This window comes from Musca domestica, unplaced genomic scaffold, assembly GCF_030504385.1.
Source record: "Musca domestica strain aabys unplaced genomic scaffold, Musca_domestica.polishedcontigs.V.1.1 47, whole genome shotgun sequence".
Taxonomy (NCBI): domain Eukaryota; kingdom Metazoa; phylum Arthropoda; class Insecta; order Diptera; family Muscidae; genus Musca; species Musca domestica.
This window is the reverse complement of record NW_026712338.1, coordinates 3,311,621-3,334,146: the sequence shown is the minus strand read 5'-3', so window position 1 is coordinate 3,334,146 and position 22,526 is coordinate 3,311,621. Positions and strand designations below refer to the sequence as shown.

The window sequence follows — 22,526 nt, the reverse complement described above, 5'->3', positions numbered from 1 at the left end:
TTTTTCCTTTTCAATAAAAAAATCTCCATTTTTCAATAAAAAAAAATCTCCAATGACAATATTTTATTAACAATTTTTTACATTTTTCTTTATTCAAATAATAAACCTCTCTAATATCAAAATATGATGAACCACCTTAATATGTGTATCTTCTTCAGCTCATTTTCAAAATAAGGTTCGTAGAAAATTTGTGGTGTTAGTTTACGGCATAAAGAAATAACTTTCAATCACTCTGTTTGTCCAGTCACTATTATCAATGCCCGTCAAGTGGAGAGTAGTCGCTTCGTGATAGCAGTCTCAATCGTACTACCTTGTGCCGAAGACAATCGAGACTCTTGATCTGCGATTCGTCGATCAATACAAAAAAGATTGAACCAATTATTACCAAGTCATCTATCATCAAGCCGTCAACCATCAAGCCTTCTTCATAAGCCCGATACATCGAGTTGAATATATCAATTCGATATCAACGAGCCGACTATTTCCTGCATGTGATTGCCACAAAGCCAAAACAAACACACAAACCTTGCGAAACAACTCATTATAACATAAGCCTCTCAATTCCGCAATGTGTCCTATTTTACAATGATATTCGGTACAAGATATGAAATACAGCCTAGAAATTGATTTAGAGTTAGATATGTATTTCCTTCTAATATGATGTTTGATGTATGCATCAAACATATTGCGCTTGTCCATTTTCCGACTAGAATAAAGTTTATAGCTCCCATTTAAGGCTCAATTTGACGTTACATACAACATCGCACTAGGCATATCTCTAACTATAACCGTACACGCATTCAATATCTTTGATTAGCGGTGACGTAACCATAAACAGCTGTTATTTACATATTTCTACAAAAATGTTGAAATAAATGTATATACGTAGAAGCGCAGGCGAATTATATCAATCGAATCTTACCAATATATTTCAATTTTCACAAAACACTTTTAGAACACTATAGTTGCTCGTCCTGAGCCGCCGATACTCATTACTTGGTATGATAAATGTAAGTAAGTAAGTTTATTAATATTCGTACCGAGGTCTCATTGGTCTCATTTTCAAAGTGGATTTCCTACCACCCAGAGATTAACAGTCATAAAGTGCATTTTTTATTTTAACGATTTCATTTATTCACATATAAATAAACGAATTCCTAGAATTCCGTTAATAATTTTTCTCAAAAAAAAAAAAAAAAAAAGAAAACACACGCAAGGTTTTGCAACGAACAACACATTTTGTAAAAAACATTAGGTTCGGCCGGGCCGAACTTTTAATACCCTCCATCTTAGGGTAATGGAAACACTAGAACCAATTATGACCCACAAATACCAATTTTTAGACATATTCGTGGGAAAATTTGGCAAAAATCATCAAAATACCTAACATCGGGAGGTACCACTATATAGGGCTATACAAAAGCGTGGACCTATACATACAATATTTCGCCAACGGAGCTAGAACTCATTATGACCAACAAATTCCAATTTTTAGACAAATCCGTGATAAAATGTGACAAAAACCATCAAAATACCGAATGTCGGAAGATACCGTTATATGGAGGCTATACCAAAGTGTGGACCTATACATACAATGTTTCGCCACCGAAGCTAAAACCCATTATGACCAACAAATACCAATTTTTAGACAAATCCATGAAAAAATGTGGCAAAAATCATCAAAATACCGAATATCGGGAGGTACCGTTATAATGGGGGCTATACCAAAGCGTGGACCTATACATGCAATGTTTCGGCGTACGAACTAGGACCCATTATGACCTACAAATACCAATTTTTAGACAAATCCATGAAAAAATGTGGCAATAATCATCAAAATACCGAATATCGGGAGGTACCGTTATATGGGGACTATACCATAACGTTGACCGATATATGTCATTTTCAATACCAACTATCCTAGACACAATACAAATTATTCTACTAAATTTTGACGCTCTACGTCAAATAATGTGGGCTGTATCGTGATTTCAACAGACAGACGGACGGACAGACAGGCGGACATCGTTAAATGGTCTCAGAATTTTATGCTGATTAGGAATATGTATACATTATGGGGTCTACGACGAATATTTAGGAATGTTACAAACGGAATGACAAAGTTAATATACCCTCCCTCCAAGGTGGAGGGTATAAAAATGTACATATATATAAATAAAGAGATTATAAACAAGTTAGGAAACACAAACTTATTGTCATTTCCAAGAAAATTGCTAAATTTCCGCTCAATATTGTAGAAACAAGCCTATGATAAAAGTGTGGCAAAAGATTTGTTGGAAGTGACTAGCGATGGCTATAATGCCGCCATCACCGACTGACTTCTTGCTGTCACATAGTCAGCAACTATAGCTACAACGAGCAAAGAGCAAAACGACATCAGCAACGACTGCAGACATAAAGACAAACGTAAACAAGTCATAAGTCGTTGGATAATATCGGTCGATTACATGGGACATGAGATGTGATGTCAGCATCCGTTCGTCATTTATGGTGGAAGAGACCAACCAAACAAACGACGTTACATTTCGACGTTGAAAGTATTGAACCTGTTTACAAAGTGAACACTAAATACACATAGCGGCAGCAGCAGCGGCGGCAACAGAGAGGAGCAAACGACAAAACAAAAACAGACAAATGCCAAAGAGAAACAGAAACCTCCCAGGTTCAATGACTGACACAGACGGTTTTTATGAAATTCTACTTGACATGAATGTGTTTGAGTGTCTGTCCGCCGCTTGTCGGTTAGTCTCTGTCGATGTACACTTAGAGAATATGGTTTTTAAATATAAATACCTAGCCATAAACATTTGAAGATTCTCGTCATTTATTACAACAATTTTCGTTTGAGACTCCCAAGAAACGCTTGGTTTTTGATCAATGTTAGGAGGGGGAATAGGCCAGGCCAGCAGGGTGCGAATAAGCCAAAGGTATGGGCCATTTGTATGGGAGAAAAAAAAAGTGACCAACGCTTAGAGTGGTTCCATTTTATAGAATACAATTGAAGTTTTCTTTATGCCGTTAGATATGTTTGATTTTCCTTATAGGGATCTTTGTTGTTCTGTGAACAAACCAGAAACTGTGTGTGAATTGAGTAGTTAATTGTAGTGCAAAATTCCAACTACGAGGGCAGTTCGGAAACTTCTTTGCCTAGCACAAAAAGCGCGGTATAAACTGAAAAAAAAAAGTTATGTGTTTTGGAAAGTTCCATCTCTGTTATGAACTCACGTTAAATTTTGTTTCGATCCGGCAACTTTTTCATACAGAAACAAGTGTTCAAAAAGGACGCATCCACAATGAAAAAATTAGAAATACATGCTGTCATTAAATATTTACATAAAAAAGGTTTATCGGGACAAGAAATTTATAATGATATGGTAAATGTGTTAGGTAAAAGTGCTCCTTCATATGCAGAAGTAAAAAAATTGGGTTGCTGAATTTAAACGTGGTCGTATAATCATTGGAGATGAACCACGTAGTGAATGACCAAAAACAGCAACAACAACAGAAATTGCAGTCAAAGTGCTTGACATGGTATTAAATTATCGACGAATAAAAGTGCGTGAAATTGCTAATATCATGGGCATCTCAAATGATCGAGTTCCTTTAATTTTCCATAAAGAACTACAGATGAAAAAGCATTCCGCAAGATGTGTGCCGCAGTTGTTGACAGTCGATCAAAAACGCATAAGAATGAACATTTCTCAAGCTTTTTTGGATCGTTGTAAGCGAAATAAAATGGAATTTAAGCGTCGTTTTATAAATGTTGATGAGACGTGGATCCACCACTATACTCCAGAGATAAAAGAATAATCCAAACAATGGACTAAAGCTGGAGGAAATGCCCCCAAAGAAGGCAAAACCAATTCAATCGGCTGGTAAGGTTATGACAAAGGTTTTTTTGGACTTCAAAGGTATTTTATTGATTGGCTATCTGCAAAAGGGTGAAACAATAAATTCAGATAACTATTGCAACCTTTTGGATCAATTAAATGTACAAATGCGAGAAAAACATCCTGGCTTACAACACAAAAAAAATCTTTTTTCATCAAGACAACGCACCAGCGCACAAGAGTGTTTTTACAGTGGCTAAAATCCACGAATTAAAGTACGAGTTGCTTGACCACCCACCCTATTCTCCTGATTTAGCTCCCAGTGAATGTTACTTGTTCCCACATCTAACAAAATTTACAAAATTTTAGAGATTTTGAGCCATAAAAGCGATTTGGCCATAATTAAAGTTTGCATATGCTGGATGGTAATATTAGAATTCGCCCCAGACGATCGGAACGTTATTTTTACTTGTTTCATTCATGTGTAAGTTTTTGGTCCACTTGGTTCTTTTCAGGAGCCATGAGAAGATGACGACTTTCCTGACAATTTTATGATATTAAAATTCCCAACAATATTGAAAAATGTATATTTAGCTTTTATTTCGGATATCTGACTGATTACATTAACTAAATTGGCATCAATCCAACGACCAAGAGTACATTTTATCTTGTATATTGCATTTAGAGGGGAACTGACTTTCAGTATTAGATGAATTTTATGGCATTTCATGCCTTAAATATTATCCTTTTATCGCCCAAAATTAAGCGCTGCTTGTCTGGACTAAACCTTAACATATTGCGGTTATAATTGTAAACTCAGAAGCGAAAGGAACATGAAGAATAATATATATTTTTTCTATACATTTCATTATTTAAATACTTCGCGATCTGCTCCAAAAATTATAGACTTCTATTTGGATCCTGACTCTGACCTAATGATAAATTTCTTAGAGTGACTACAAGGTATCATGAAAGACAAGGGCATTGGACAAACATTTCGAGGTGTTATAAGCTTCAGGGTCAAAAACGGTTGTGCTGTGTGGTATACGAAAGTTGACTTAGTATTGAAAAGTATAAAAATCGAAAGTCGACTTTGGCAGTGGTGGACGTTTCATAATCGATTTTGAGTTGAGTATAGATTTCATTTCGACTTTTCAATACAAATGCTACCATGCTCAATTTATGTGGAATGTCGCATATATTTGTATGTCTATTCTAATAATTATTTTATGTTTGTTTTAAGCAAACGCATACATATATAAATGACACGCTAGTTTACATCATATACTACTGTACATAATAAATACAGATGAGTTGGCTGTTGTTGTCTGTCTGTAAATATGTATGTACTACAAAGTAAAAAAATTCGTTATTCTTTTTTGGCGACTTTTCACAATAACAAAAGCGAGAATGAAGAAAGACAAAAATACACAACACAAAATACAATGACCGGGAAATGTAATGAACAGACAGACTGCCAAGCCGAAATAGAACAAGACCACAAAAATAAATTATGTAAAAAAACAAAAAATAAAATTCATCAAAAAAATTACTGGCCAAAAAATAAAATAAATAATGCGAAACTGGATAATTTCAGTTTGGTACTCCGCACAAAAAAGCAAAGCACATGTACAATTAACTCATATAATTACTTTTGATGTAAAAACAACAAATTCTTTATTAGACTTGATAATAGCGGGTTGGTTGATAGCCCCAAACTAACGACTACCTTCTATTACAGTGTATGGCGGAGGTATCGTAGTATCTGGGTAAGGAACGTGATTAAAATTAACGATTTCAACAAAAGCTAAGCCTATACAACATATCTAATCTGGGCTGATTCATAAACAAAAAAAAACATTTAAATTGTTGAATGAAAATGCCACCACAAAAAAAAATAAAAAGACGGAAATAATCAACCAGCCAGCCAACCAACCAACCAACGATTACAGATTTAGGTGACTACTTTTTGTACACCACAACGCTCCGAATAAGCTATTCATGGGAGGCGACCAAAAACAAAATGATGTAGTTAGCGATTTACAATTCGCACCAGAAAAAGCAAATCTGAATTCCAGCTATTGTTTATTTCTTAATCTCTCCATTCGAATGAGGTAAGCAGTTTGTAGAGAAGTGTACAAAAACAAAACAAAAACAGGCAAATACACATTGTCTTTTGTTTCTACATAGAATTCGTAAAATCATTTAAATTTTTGGCTCAGAGCGAATAACAACAACAGATTTCATTACCAAAAAAGGTTGGATTAATAATTTTCATTTCATATGCCAATAGTTTGTTGTTGTTGTTTTCAACCTTGCCAAGCGAGATTTGAACATGGCTTATAAACATGTAGACAATATTGCGTCGCAGTTTTTGGTAATTACTGTTTGTTGTTTTGAGACCACTCCACCGTGGAATTGAGGATATATCAAGGGTTACATTTCGTTAAGGTATCCTCTAAAATATCGTAGATAAGTAATTTTCATAAATTGAATTTGTTGTGTGGGAGGCATCTCAAATACTCAGAAATTGCAGTCATGTTTAAAACATTTGCAACTGCTGTTACTTATTTCAGATATTTTAAGGTTTTTAATATATTCCTATTGCTTTTTGAAATCCATAGTTCTAAATAAAAAAGGAAACAACGAATTGGATAAATTGTTTCAATTGGTTTCAAACATATATCTATAGGATTTTAGATTAGATGGTCAGAATAGTTAGGGACGGAACGACCTTATGCGTCGTCGCTGTCAATGTTGTGCCAGCTACTGGCTGGAGGCTTCTATTCATAGCTTGCATTATCTGGTTGACAACCCTGAAAATTGTCGAAGACTACAGATTATGGCCTGAGGGTATTAACATCCGAGAAATATGCGGTTCGAATAGAATGTTTCGAAAGATAAAGGCTAAACCGGACGCCTTGAGATACTCTCATTTTGATCTTGTGGATCTGGGGAATATTTGTCTACCATAAAGGCAGGAGGATGAAAATTTTCAACTCAGAATACAGAATTGAATGGCTGACCCTATTGAACACCATGTATAGATCATAAGCGGCTTCAAAGGCTGGTTGTTATCTACCTAAACCGAAACCTTCCCCAGAACGTTCGAACGACGGAATCTGTAGATTATCCATTGGAATTGGATTTATGTGGGCTAAGGACCTTATGACCGGACCTTGCAGATTTCGGGAAATACTAATTGAGTAATGTGTGTTTATAGAGCCCTGGCTATGGAAGCTCGTTCTACAGCATAAGCATTGAAATGTCATTTAGATCAATAGTAAAGCTTTTCGACTATCGTATGCTGGAGCATATATTGCTTTCTTAGAGTTCTTCATCTGGAGAGGAAAATTAAAGAAATTATCCATAAAATGTCATTTAGTGTAAAGAAATAGTGTTCAGTTTTACTTGGGGTCATGTAATGAAAACCCATGCTGGCCCAGCAAAACTTAACCCATTTTTATACCCTAAGCCACATGGCTAGAGAGAGTATACATCATTTGATACAACGTGCCTCATCGGAATAACGGTTTTAGACCCTAGGTCTCTTTGGACCGAATCCAAATGGACCATCTAGCGATGTCCGTACTTTCGTCTGACTGGAGCGCACGATAACTCTCGAATGGAGTATCCGATTTGATCCAAACTTGGTACATCGTAATATTATTGTTAAACTTAGAACGAGTTCGGAGATGGGCAATATCGGTTCACTTCTTCTGGTACCTCCCCCACAAAATGCCAACATTTTCAAAGAAAATAATTTACTGCACAGAAAGTGAAAAGATAATCCGATTTTGCTCCAACTTTGCGAATCCTAATATAAGCATCAGTGCTAGGTCAGGTGCGAAAATGGACAATATCGGGCACTCCATGAAAAATTAACCAATTTTGATTTTCTCTTTTTTAGCCTATTTTGAAAACATGTAAAATTCAGGCGGACGATGTCTTTGTGTTAAAATCTGGAACAGAAACACCCAAAATCAAAACTTGTACTTACTCTTCTTGAACCTCTATGCCACTGTCATCCATGTTTGCTTTATAGTCTCCTTCTGATCCAAATCCAAAGCTTGGCTCCACATGTTCAGACAATGGCGTTGGTGTCTCAAACACCAATGTCTCAACCATGGAGCCTTTGGAGGAACCAAACGACACTCTGAAAATAAAAATGTAAAAATGTTTTTGGTCAAAGACAAATCGAATATCTTTTATTTGTTTTATAATATTTTTATTGTTTAGGTTTAACTTACATCATAGTTTTTATATATGTGTCTATGAATATCAAAATGAGGATATATAGGATATATCAAAGCTACTTAACACATGAGATATTACATAATGTAATTTACCCATTCCATGGCATTCTCCGGCGAAAAGTTTCCCTACGTCCAACACGTCCATGAGAATTTCAACTGAATATAGGGTGTCATTTTCAGTACGGAAAGGTATTTTCCGAAGGGATAATTTTTTTTATCATATTTTGCTAATAGGCATTAAAGCAAATGCGACCTCTTCCAAAATTTATAAAGAGAGACCCCGATATGGAGAGAAATTCCTTATCAAGCACAATGTTTATATATTGTCTTCTAGCTAACCATTTCGTACGGGCCATTCCCTCTGGCTACGTGTTTGAAATCTTCCAAGACTACTGCCTGACTACTGTCCTTCGACAATGGCCGTCGATCCGCGTTGCCTCAAAAGTACAGACCACAACAAATACGCTCGATTGGGATACGCGCAACAGTCGCACTCATATGAAAAGAGCTGTTAAAACTACTTTCCCTTCATATCTAAACGAAAATTTCGGTAGAGGTCCGCGTTTAGGATTAGCCCCCATAATGTAACTCTTTTTTATACCCTCCACCATACACAGTATGAAGGGTATATTAAGTTCGTCATTTCGTTTGTAACTCATCGAAATAATTATTTTAGACATAACCAATTATGAATATTCTTGATCAGCGTAAAATTCTAAGACGATTTAGCCCTGTCCGTCTGCCCGTCTGTTGTAATCACGCTGGAGTCAAAACGAATAAAGATAGAAAGCTAAAATTTTGCACAGATCAGTATTTTGTCGGCAGACAGGTCAAGTTCGAGGATTGGCTATATCGGTCCACGATATCGTATAGCCCCCATACAACGGTACCCCCGATATTCGGCATTTTGATGATTTTAGCCACATTTTCCAATGGAATTGTTTGAAAATCCACACAAATAGTTCTTTCTGAGCACTTTATCCTCTGGAAGAGAATTGTTTATATAGGTCCACGATATCGTATAGCCCCCATACAACGGTACCCCCGATATTCGGTATTTTAATGATTTTAGCCACATTTTCCAATGGAACTGTCTGAAAACACACCCACATATCGTATAGCCCGAACGATATCGTATATAGAGGTACCGTTGCCTCCCTAAATTCGGTATATTAATGATTTTAGCAACATTTTTCAATGGAATTGTCTAGAAGTTATTTCCAAGCACTTTACTCTCTGGAAGTGAAATATCTATAAAGGTTCAAGATAGTGTTTTTTTTTGAAAATTTCCAAATTCGTTCCAAATGGTGGAGGGTATTCAAAGTTCGGCCCGTCCGAACATACTGCTTTTTATTTGTTTTTTTATCTTATTTAATTTTTTTGGGGTATTTTCAGTGTTAATAATAATAAATGTTGCATAAACAATCGTTTATTTATTTAAAGGAGTTCAAAATGAAATTGTTCTCTTTGCTCCTAACACAATTATTATTTGCGTACTTTATTTCCTGAAAGTTCCTTTAATATTCGTTTAGTACAGCGTCAAATTAGCATCTGTTTAAAATCATCCCATTGTGAAAAAGCTGGGACCAAATATATCAACAGAAGATTGATGCCGAATAAAGCATCTATAAATGAAAGCAAAACAACAAACACGGCAAAGAAGTGTATTTTTGGCATGCATTTTTAGTTTGGTCATGCAGAAAATAATTTGAACTTTAGAGAAATGTTTGTACGACCGACCGCCCGACCGATAGACCAATCAACCGACAAACCAACAGACGGTCCAATCATCATCATCATCACCATCATCTTCATCCCAAATAATATGTTATTGTGTAAATAGGTAAAAATAAAAATTGAGTCAAAAAGGCGACGCACGAAATAACGACAAGCCGCCACAGGCATTCACATTCATTTTCAAATGCAAATGAAATTGAAAACAAGCTGAAAGAAATACACTTCAGTTTGTTGTGGCAGAATTCATGAGCATGATATACAGTATCGGCACATTAAATTATAGAAGTAAGAACCAATAACACAATATGTCGGGTTCTAAATTAACAACGATTACAACTTCTCGACAGAAACTAAAGTGAAAACATGGACGACGGGTGAATACTTATTCCAAGGCGAATATTCAATACTGTGGACTTTTGCAAAACGTTCTTGGTTTAGAAGGTGTGAGTGGCACATGGCAACGATTAAAACCTCGAGGTCTGAACGGTATACAGACATACATGCGGTATTCACCAACTCTACCGAAATTCAATTCACTCGGCAGCGCAACCAGAGCCATACGTATCCATTTGTAGTAGCCAAATAATAATAAATAGATAAAATTTGTCAAATTATTTTGAACTAAGAATAACTACTTATTTCGAGTGGCATGGCCCTGTTTAAAAAACTGGTAAACAGTCCGATTTGTAATCAGAGTTTTGTTGGATTTGTACATTTAATAAAATTTGTAATACCCTACCCGCTAGACAAGTTTTGACAGGAAAAATATGTGACAGCCAATCACGGGCCGCAAGGCCCTTCGAGTAGGATGGACCAACAATTGTACCCAAATTGTGGTAAGCACATGTATTACTTTTAGTACTAGTAATAATGACAACATATGCATTACAAGAGGACCAAATATAATGACAACTACATATATAGATATGTAGACTGTCAATGTTACGCAGTGGGAAAATATTCAGTCCTGCTAGAACCCCTCCCTTAGAATCGAAACAAAGTGCCTCCCCACGGCACCTGCTCACCATCTACATAAGTCTTACCTGTGCAACGGCATAACACGCAAAAGAACAGTAAGTTCGTGAACTTTGAATACCCTTCGCCATTTGACAGAAATTTGCAAATGGTCAAAAAAACGTTGAAAAATTCCGAATGTAGCAAGTAACCGTTATGTGGAGGCTATACAAAGATGTGAACTTGTGCAGACAAGTTTTCTGTCACAGACTGTACCTACATTGACACAAACTTAGACCTACATTGACAGTTCTATGCAAGGATCTTTTTTTTACATAATGGGAACACATACCGTAAGTTTAGAGAAAATTTGAATTAAAATTGTTACTAAAACAACCAAAACCCTTAAATCTGTAACTACAAGCTAGGCTGAATGGTATTCACTCTGTCACGTTCACAGAAGAGCGAGAGCAGTCCCTACAAACGCGAGTAGTTTTGCACAATTAAGATCCGGACAGTGTAGCCGCCTCAATTTGTATTAAACCCGGATTGACAGCAGTGTGCAGAATACTTGCCTAGCATGTGGCACAGGCCCACATGACACGCTGCACCTGATCACTGGCCAACCAAACCTACTCATCAAACCGGTATCATTATGGACCCAAAATATGCCTTCTTGAATTTGGAGTTAGGAGCAAAATCAGGTTGAGAAGAATCAGAAGTACCACGTCAGTAGGGGTTGCTACAACAACAACTACATGCCCTCTGTATTACTAGTAAGTTACAAAATAATACCTTATTATACTATTTACATGTCAACATCTACCTTGGACATGCAGAGTTCATAAAACAAGTCTCAAAGTCACAAACTTCAAAATTTGAATTGTTTTGGGTTTCAGGTGAAAACAAAGTTGATTATGTACCAGTTTCGCCCAATGCTACGTATCCGGTATGGATATTTCTGGGTCACTATTTATTATTTATTTACTTCAAATAAATTGTGTACGAAACATTAAAAATAGAATTATTGATCTAGTCGTTTCATCATTTGTTAACGTTTCTCTGTGTAGATCTTCACCATCAGTCTTCAATCAGCCAAAGCTGATTTTGAACACCGCAGCTTGCATTGTCCAACACAAATTGGGATCAAGGAGAAAATTTAGATGCACGTGTGTCATACTTTTATAATACTTTAAATACTGCATTCTCAACGTCAGTCCCAGTCTTTAAAGTTAGTCCTGAGAAAGGACCTGCTTGGTCTACTCCTTATCTTAGAAAGTTACGAAATATTAAAAGTAAATTATTTAAAAAGTTGAAAAATGCAAATCTTCGTTAAATTATTCCACATTTTTTTTAAATACTAGTAGTGAGAAAAGGTCACTGAAAGTTCAAGGTGTTACTTTAACTATTTATTGAAAATGAGAAGAGACTTTAAGTCAAATCCCAAAATTTTTTAGAAATTTTTTAATTCAAAAAGAAGAGTCCGACAATTTCATGGTAGTATGAGTTTGGTAATAAGGAGGTCTCTACCTCTGTTGAAATGGCAGAAACGTTCGCTGATTTCTTTAAAAAAAATTTACTTTACTTTTACTTTTAACTCAAAATATTCTTATACCATTCAAAAATGTAAGGAACAAACAAAATCTTAAAATCTGTCGGTACAGTTATATAATTTTCAATACCAAACACACAGGAATGTGTAATAATGATAACAGGACAAATGTAATATAACATTCATATTATGGCGGAGGGATATGAAAAAATGAAGAGTCATTCCAATAACCATCTAGTGGCTGGACAACCTCCGCCCAGGCACGTAAGGGAAAACTTCATGATCTAGACAGGGAGAGGTACTGAGGAATAAAAAGGAGCCTCCAACAAGTCTGTCAAGGTGGACTGAATTCTATTCAAACTGACGCGGTCCCAACAGAGCTGAAGATTGAGATCTGCCCTTACAAACCCGAGTAGTAGTTTGGCCACCTCAATTCGTATTAGACCCGCATTGACAGCATGTGGCGCAGGCTCACACGTTGAACCTGTTTCACTGCCCAGCCAAACCTACTCATCTAACACCTCTGTCGTTATGGATCCAACATATACTGGTTACTTCCTTCTTGAATTTGGAGTTAAAAGCGGACCCAGGTTGAGAAGAATCAGAAGTAACACATCAGTAGAAGCTGATACAACAACAACTACATGTCCTTGCTGAATACATGAGGTGTCCAAATACCAATCAGAGGATTGCAAGTACCATGCCTCCATCGAAAGACAAAGTAAATCAAAAAAAAAAACTGCACAGTGGTGGAAGATCGCAAATTCAACTCAAGAGTTTCAACGAGGGCCGTTTTAACTTATTTTTTCGCTCTTGATTTCCATTACTTACTTCCTATGAAGGCAGGGTGCTGTAAGTAGTTACTGGTGCTACAATGTACGTAATAATTTTGTAATAAGATATTTTGAGAAAAGTCATGAGACAAAGTTACCATACCTTATGGAATGACTGACGAAGAAGAACTTCGGGGATCCTATGGATGACTGGGCCGTGCATGCCAGTTTTTTCAAAACAGGTATATATATTTTAAATTTGAGAACAGATTCAGATCTCCATATTACAACAACTTCCGATTTCCATTCAAGTCTTTGATTTCTTTATGGGTAGCATTTATACATTTTCTTTACACATATAATTTTAAAACGTAGAACTTTACCGCGAAAATATTTTTGTTACTTTTTTTTTGTCAAAAAATCAAGTCCTGGAATCCCTTTTCTGTAACATTAATTTTAAAAAGATATATCCTTGTGCAACAATCTACTAGATTTGGATTTTTTGGAATTCTTGCAGGTCCTGGTAGAGAGTAATGATTGAACTACTTTCTTGGCATTAAACATTTTTGATGTTCACAGAAGTGCACTCCATTTTGTAAATAAATATTTTAAAAAAAAGTTCAGAAACTTATAAGAATCTAAAGCACGTCACTCTCTCACCCACTAACATTTTGACATTACCTAGTAAACCCATCCCCTGTTGTTAAAACAGTACAGAAATTCGTAGATCAGCCAAAACGATTTATACTTGAGAAGGAAATTCCAAACTACAATTTTCAACTGTCTAAAACAACAATTAGAATACGAGACCAACAGCTTGGCCATCTGTGATAAGCTCATCCATATGATCAACACCTTTCAAATCCTACGGTCAAAATACCCATTCTCATCAATCAGAACCCTAAATAACCGAATAAACTATCTAAACAACTGTGACCCTGCTGCATTTTTTATGCATGAAGATATTCCATCCTTAAATTACACTATCCATATGCCATTGAGCACCTGTATTCCAAATTTGTCTCGACTTAATGCTTCAAAGAATGATTTAATTTAAGATTCCTACATTAGCCCCAAATGTGTATCGTAAAATCGTTAAAGCACTTTTCCAGATTCGCAAAAGTTTTGCCAATAAATTTACTGTCCAGAGCAATTACGAGAAAAAAAAAAACTATTGTCGATTATCATCTTATTCAAACAAACTTTAGAATTGTTAATAAGAATAACTTCGAGCCAGTTGAGAATTTGATTGACTTTTGCAAGGTGTGTAACTGACAAATAGACGTACTCGCATGAACTGGACGGCTCAGACAAAATCAATGAAACCATTTTAATTTATTGTCTTGTGTGACAGTAAGCAAAAGTTTAGCCGTAACGTAGCAGAACGTTGGAAAATATGTATCCAATGTAATTACATTAAAAGCTGCATGCTGCACACAAACACAAACACGCGAATAGCGACAAAAAACGACAAAGAGAAACGATAGCTGTGACAATAATAACTTAAGAATGAAGTAAGATGAAGAAAATCGTGGCGAAACCAAATGTGCGAACCCAATGAAGGTATATATACATACATACATTCACATTCAGGCACATGTTTAAACACAGTAAAATTCTGGACAAATGCCAAAGAGTTTAACGGAGCACCGAAATTGAAATGCACAAACGCACACTTCATCTCTGCCCGTTTTTACATTGCAAACATTTTGTTTAGACACTTTGTCAAATGTGTATCCAAACGGCATCTGACCATCTACCTATACATAAAACTGTGCCTTGATAAATGTTCAACGAGCACCGTCCGCCAAGTAAACCAAAAATAAATGAAATATAAAGTAAACATAGGTGTAGTACAGTACGAAAAGGCTATATGGGAAATTAATTTCGTAATTTTTTATGAACGCAGTAATTTTAGAATGGAAAAATCTAATCACTGACGCAGCGATCAATTTTTATGGAGTGAATAGGACGTATTTTCAATATAATTTCATAAATGACCAAAACAAACCCATCACGACTGAATCTCAACAATTGGCAAATTAACAATGTCTGCTTTTGGAATACAAAATGTTTGGGTCAATTTGTCAACATTGTTCGCTGTCATTTTTACCACTGTGAAAACATTGGTTGTTAAAAAGATTAGACAGGGCTTTTAAACAGAACGCATTGCGAATTGTTTCTTCTTTAAAAATATCATACCTCACCAAGCGCTTGAAACTCTGATTTTCTAGGTACGACATGTCCGGTTCACGGCAATGCACAGGAGATTTTCTAAATAATCAAACCATGGATTATGTTCGATTTTACTTGAAAAAATCTACATGAGACACCAGTATGTTTACAAGTAATTTACAACTTTTCTCGTCCCAGAATTCTTTGTTTAGATTTCTTGACTTTTTGAATCAATAGAGTTTGTATCATTGTACTATGATCCCAAATTCAAAATTTCCGAACAAAACCTTTTTGCGATCAATTTATATATTGTCAGTAGCTCATTATTTGTGTCCACATTTAACAAAAACCCCTTAAAATAAATATCGCGGGGTTGTCTATTTACATGGAGGTTTCACCAGAATATTGTATGAAGATTTACTATCTACAAAGAATTTTTAATGTCAAATGAATGCTTCAAGTCGAGCATAACATGACACAAGTCTACAACTAAAATTAAAGCTAAATGCTTTGTCAGTTTATTTTCACAAAGAGATCTATGTTCTTTATCTTTAGTTAAAAAGAAGAGTCGATGCACTTTATTTTTACTGCCATATAACATTATTATTTCTTAAAAATAGCACAAAAAATACCAACTTGAAATAATTTTTATAAAAAGATACATACTTCGATGTAATTTCGATTTTGACGATCAAAACTATTTTGATTCAGAGCAAATGAAAAATTAGGAATATTACACTTTTGATAACGTTTTTAAAAATGTATTGATGACTTTATTTTTTATGTTTTTTTTTTTTTTTTTTTTTTTTTTTTTTTTGTGAATTGAAAGTAATTAAATATTTTATGACCACTTTGCATATTTAGTAGGGCTTCTTTTATTAATTAAACAAATTTGGCTGTTGGCCAAAGAATTCACATTTGGAACCATTTCTCATTGCGAGCTATCGAACCTTGCTTGAATACTTAAATTCTCTATCCCAGGATCTTTAGTACTTTGCTAGAAACCTTATATCGTCTAGCAAATGCTCAGTAAAGCAGTTTTTAGCTCAATCCGTTTTATTTTGATACCTTGTATATACACCTAAGTCTGTTTTTACACGGTCTTTTTGTACACGGTTTTGATATAACACGGTTTGAAAATTGAATATTTTTAATTTTTTTACACGATTTTATTCCATTTAGCATTATTTGAAATTTTATGTACTTAAATTTTTTTTGTCAAATTTAATTTTTACGAAGTATGTTCATATTACAAAAAAGTATTTATGAAAGAAAAAAGTCTGAAACCATCGATAGTATCAATAGTTTGCGAACACTAGCTTAAAGATTTAAGTGAATTCCCCTTTAGCGCGTACAAACATTTTTTACTGGTCAAAGCAAATGTGAATAGCACAAGCATTATATATTTGATTTAATAAAATAGACATGAATTCTTGTTCTTAAAAATTCTTGTTTTTCACTAATTTTAATAGGTTTTAGAAATTAGGAACAAATCACCCATTAGGAACAAATCACCCATAAAATCAATATCTTTTTTACACGTTTTTTTTTTACACGGCTTCTTCTGGAACCAATCTACCGTGTAAAAACAGACTTAGGTGTATACAAAATATAGTATGGGAGTTGTAGAAGATAAAAAAAACACATTCTGGAAATGAAAAAAATAGCAATAAATATATAAGTGTTTATAAATGACATGGGCAACGGTTTGAACAATTTTTAGAATATATCATTGTTTTTATTTAGTTGGCATGAGATTTTGGTAATTCGACCGTACAAAACATGTTACTATAGTGGAATAGGTGAGTATTTTTGTACGGCATGTCGGACATTAGGTAAAAAACATAAGAGCATGCATTATCTCGCTCGTGCTGAAAGACTCTCGCTAACAAAAATCAACTGAATGAATTAATTTTTCAACATCAGACAGACAGCATCTTCTAAACTAATATAAAACTGTTTTCATAATTAGTTATAATAATTCTTATTTGCTTGATATAAATGCAGAACACAACTGGGATACGCTGACCTTAGGAGAACTTACCCTATTTAGAATCATTTCGGTTTCTAAATCTTGAGAATATCGTCGCGTTCTTAATATTTGTTTTATATTTTGTTTAGAAGCAACTTTACATTAATCCGAAGCCATCAAATCGAGAAGAAAGTGTGTTAGAATCATATTTTATTGTTTTATGTTATGCATATTATTTTTATCTTATGGATTTCAGCATTGTGATCATGTTTCACAGTTCGTTGTTAGAATTTTAGGTGTATGTTGAATATCACCTTTATACAGAGGCAGAGAAATGAATGTTAGAACCATTTCCCTGTTGTAGAACATTGATTAGCACATAGAATAGAGAAAGGATTTTTTAATTCCATATCGTCACCTAGGCTACATGTCATATTTACCGGTCAGCTTACTTTCTGGCCACCTACAAAAATACCCTCACTTAATTGAACTGGTCACAACATTAATATATAAATAATATAAACATACAAATTTTCGTAGTCACCTCGTTCAACTAGACCATTATCCAATTATGATAACGTTGCCGGATATACAACTCGTAAATTCACCCAAGCAGGTCCACGTCTTCGCATGGTCCCATATAACGGTTTTCAATTAAGTGGTAGTTTTCGGTTTTTTTTTTTTTTTCAAAATTTTCAAGTTTTTTCCAAGTGGTGGAGGATATTAAAAGTTCGGCCCTTAGGTCTCTACTAGAAGTGTTTCCAAAAATTAATTGCAAGTTTTCTACAACTAATTCTAAATTACCCCTAGACTCAGAGAACTTGGATATTCTGCTATTTTTTAGCATGTGGAGAACTTGGAGGCGGGGTCAAGGCCAGTGACTACATATCACCTCAGCTAAACTTGGAATTACTAGTCATCCATGTACCTGACAGGGACATCTGGATTGGAAACAACACACCTTTCAACGGAAACAGAAACATTGAATTGAACTATATATGTTAATTTTTAAGCCTCTCTGAAGGCACAAAATTCATGTACCATTAAATAAATGACAGTTTTGAAGTGTAGAAATGCACTGAAAAAACTAAGCCGTTGAGCCATTAAGCATTGTTGGTTTTCAGGCCATTGCAACAACTCTAGCAATGAATCAATAGATGAATTGACAAGACCTTGAATTTCATCACAAATGGCAAAATGTATTGTCTCTGAAAAAATTTTGCCGGTGCTCTCTGAGAGGAGATCTAAGTCGCTCTTATCCATGGCGAAATTATCACAGGTCACTATAACATAAGGGAAATGATTACCGATTACTGCAGGCTCTGTCTAGTTGAGGAGGAAACTGAACCGGTAGAGCACTTACTTTGTCACTGTCTAACTTTTCTCGGTAGGAACTTTATAGAAAGAAAGACTTACATGTAAATATATGTTTATAAGAATCGTGCGTTATTTATATTTCAAACCATCATCAAAATACCGAATATTGCGACAATGCTTTATCACCGAAGGTAGAATCCATTATGAAGTATGAACATCGAATTCTAAACAATTGTCTTAATAAATGTAATTAATATAATTAAAACTATCAAATATACTTGAATCAAAAGGTGCATTTATATGGGCGCTACTCCAAAACATTGTCCTAAATTAAACATCTTCTGCGAATAGCTTTTCTATCCCCTAATAATCCAAGATGGCAAATACTCCCCGAAATAGCCGAAACCAGGGGATACCTTCATATGAGGGTTTTACCGAAACGGTGACCTATTCTTATTATTTTTGGAAGGTTTTCTACTTGCGTGCGCTATAAGCATCACCATAACTTTGAAGATATGAAAGATCCAACAAGCAAATGAATATTCAAAGAAATTTATGGCTCACTAAGGTACAGTGTCAGGGTTGGGGGGTGGCAAATTTCAAGGGGACTTATCATATTACATGTTTGCATTGAATTTACTTTTACCTAAATCTTCAATGTTCTATTGCCATCACTTAACAAGGTTGTGTTATCGACCCTTTGGACATTTGGACATGTATATTAATATAATAAATTGGCAGTATATATTATTAAGCATATAGAATATTTTAATGCCGACAGATTAATTTAAAACAAGAAATCATCCATCAATCACTGCAGCACATTCCAGACATATTGACATTTAGAGGGAGTCACAACGGAACCACCGACCCTGCAGTTAATACGACGGCTCTTCGATTTCCCTTTCAATAACATAATAAAACTACATTAACTGAGTAGTGGATATCAGGTGAAATGGGATGATTTGCAAATCATCAGTCGTCAGCCAGTCCATTGCCAGCAAAACGCGAATCCATTACCGCTGTGGGACAAAAGACAAAGAAGTACAAAAAAGTCGACCAAATAATTTGCTCTGCGCTGCTGTCTTCATGGGAATATATTGGAGACACGATTCGATTCACTGCACTTCCATGACTGTGACATTTAATGCGCCGAAGAAGACGATGAACGGAGTCCCTTTGCACTTTCAAATCAAGCACATTTTGGGCTTCGGAGGAGGGAAAGCAATCGGCAAAGAGAAAGTACAATGGAAGAGAAAACAGTGAATAATATTCATATTCATTTTATATGGAGTGGAACGAACAGATTTTGTTACCAACCATGAATCTTTCCAATCAACCATTGAAGCGGATGCAATGAAATTATTCGAACAGATGGATCTCGTCACAGAGTTCAATTCAATTAAAAGTCCCTATTTGTGGAGAATGCCACAAAAAGGATTAAAGATCGTTCGGCAATAAGGAGAAGACAACTTCCTATATTTATAGCCATTGAAAACTCGACGACAAGGTCAAGAAAGTCGTACTAGTCGTACACACGCACACACCCATCGCACATAATGAATTCCAAAAAGAAATGTACACCCAAATGGGCGACGTAAATGCATTACATGTCAGTGGGTATGATGTGTGGTTGGTGTTATTGTTGTTGTCATTTGTCGTCATTGTATAATTCTAAGTAGGTCAAAATTGTACAACTATTCTCTTGCCTACACACACGGTACACATTTCGTGCCATACATTGTAATATGACAATCGTTGGTTGTTTAGTCGGTTGGTCGGGCGATTGCATCCATATCACCCATCCCATCATCCGTCAAACGTTCGTCATTCCAATGACAAGATGTCGACGTCGCAATAAATGGATAGAAAATAGAATTATTTGTGCTTGTTTGTAGGTATTTACCTTTTTAGTCCGACTGTTTTGTTCGAACCCAATTTGCTTAGTTTGGGCTTCTTAGTTGTCATCGATTGCTGGCGGGGATTCTGGGATTCATCTTGCTGTGCAGGTGGCTTTTCAGTAGTATGGGTAACAGTGGTGTGGTGGGAATCTGGACCATCATCCGAAGATGTTCCCTCTACGGAGCTGCGAACATTAACATTGACAACATCGTCGCCACAATTGTTGCCCGCCACATTTACTCCACCGCCACCGCCACCTCCTCCACCATCGCCACTACATCTTCTATTGTTAGTGGTGACGTCGGTATTGCTGCTGGTGTTATTGGCATTGTTGTTCAAACTAAAAGAGTTATTGTTGTTGCTGCCATTACTGTTCTGACGCTTCACCCGTACCGGAGATGATGTGTGGTTTGTGTCGTTCAGTAAATGGGTGCGCTCGTCGTCACAGAACTCATGGCCAGATGCCACATTCACATTCGCCAGCAGGGCATCCACCTCTGTTGTGTGGGACTCTGTTCCGGCCATGTATTGGGAGTTGAGTCTGAGACTTAGGCTAGAACGAGGTGGAGAAGGCACTGGTTCCCTGTTGGTTATACTACCACCACCATTCTCTGCATCGCCTTCAGTTCGGTTCGACGAACGGCCATTCGCAGCCGATGTTTCCTGGGGAGCAGGTATGACGTATGAGAGCATTAAAGATGCTTTTCACTGTTCGAATTAAATTTTATGAATTTCACGATAATTGGATGAGTTTTCTGATCCGTTCAGTCCTTTTGTTTGGTATTTCTCTCCGAATTCAAAATGAATGCGTATACAATGCAGTCTATGTTGATTTCATATGTTTTTATTTTTTCGATGTCACCGACCGGAAGACAGGCAGACAATGGTAACTCGCTTCCGGATTGTCGATTGTTTTATCAAAACTATACTTTTTTCACTAAAATTCGAAATTCGGATTATATTCTTCAAAAACTCAGTCAAGCACAATTAAATCCATGCAGATCTCAGTCTTTTATTTACGTTTCTTACGTCCGCCCTTCTTCGGATTCCTCGCAAATTCTTCTGTTCACTGTCAAAGAAATGCGCACCTTCAAATTTTGACTTATTATTTATTTTTGCCTTTCCTTTTGTTGCATTCACATTCCTCCACTTCACCACTGCCACTCTTCTATCTTTCTTTTTAGCCAAGTTACCACCGTCTTGCGTTTCTTTGCGTCTTGCGTTTGTTTGTTGTGTATAATAAAAAAAAAGAAAACTTTTCTGTTCGGCGCAATGAATTTTCCCGAGATTTTCGTCGCGTAATTTCAATATGAGTCTTCAATAGGGGAGATTATATAGAATTTAAAAGTTTGTACCACAGAACTGAATATCACAAAAAACATGCAAATTTAAAAACTTGTCAATTAGAATTTGTTTGTTGTGGTGGTGGCGCTCACGACAGTATTGTTGTAAATTGTCTCCTCGACCCACAAACAACAACAAAAATCGTCTCAATTCTAATTGGAAAGCGGTGTTGTCAACTTTAATAAATTGACGTGTAGTGCTGTTCCATTTCCATGTAGTACTGACAATTGAGGCGTTTACTCTGCAAACCAATAGATGTCGCTAGTAAAAATAGAAGATGTGTTCACATTTAAAAATTTATCGTTCAATTTGTTTACATTTTTAATTGATTATCGGCAACATCTATTATCCGGTAACAAAAAGTATATATTTATTTCTACTTGAAAACAACAAGAGCAAATACAACAAAATAATTTACACTTTTTCAATCATTATTTAATTTAAGAGAAAATTTCGAAAAAGGAATAAAACATCAAGTTTTTTTAGATATATGTAAATGTTATCATACCGTCCTCAAAAATGCATATCCAGTATACACTATTTTGATATAAAATTTCACTGCAGGGCAAAGTGAACATATTTTTTTTGCATAATAATAGAAAAATTCGCTGTTATACGTAACATGACGCCAACCTCTAACCACAGCAAAAGGCCGGCTACTTGCAAAAAGTTTAAAGTTTAGAAAACTTAGGT

The 22,526-nt window shown here is 35.5% G+C and overlaps 1 protein-coding gene across 1 annotated transcript in view; it reads right to left on the bottom strand.

Annotated features, from left to right (window-relative positions):
- Positions 1-21,987, bottom strand: part of LOC131804623 (putative uncharacterized protein DDB_G0277255) — a 59,287-nt gene extending 37,300 nt beyond the window's left edge. Inside the window, exons 1-2 of the mRNA XM_059127675.1 lie at positions 20,494-21,987; positions 7,852-8,007 (exon numbers count right to left, since the gene is read on the bottom strand). Coding sequence (XP_058983658.1) covers positions 7,852-8,007; positions 20,494-21,182 — 845 coding nt within the window. The 5' untranslated portion in view covers positions 21,183-21,987. The remainder of the gene's footprint in view (positions 1-7,851; positions 8,008-20,493) is intronic.
- Between the last annotated feature and the right edge of the window lie 539 nt (positions 21,988-22,526).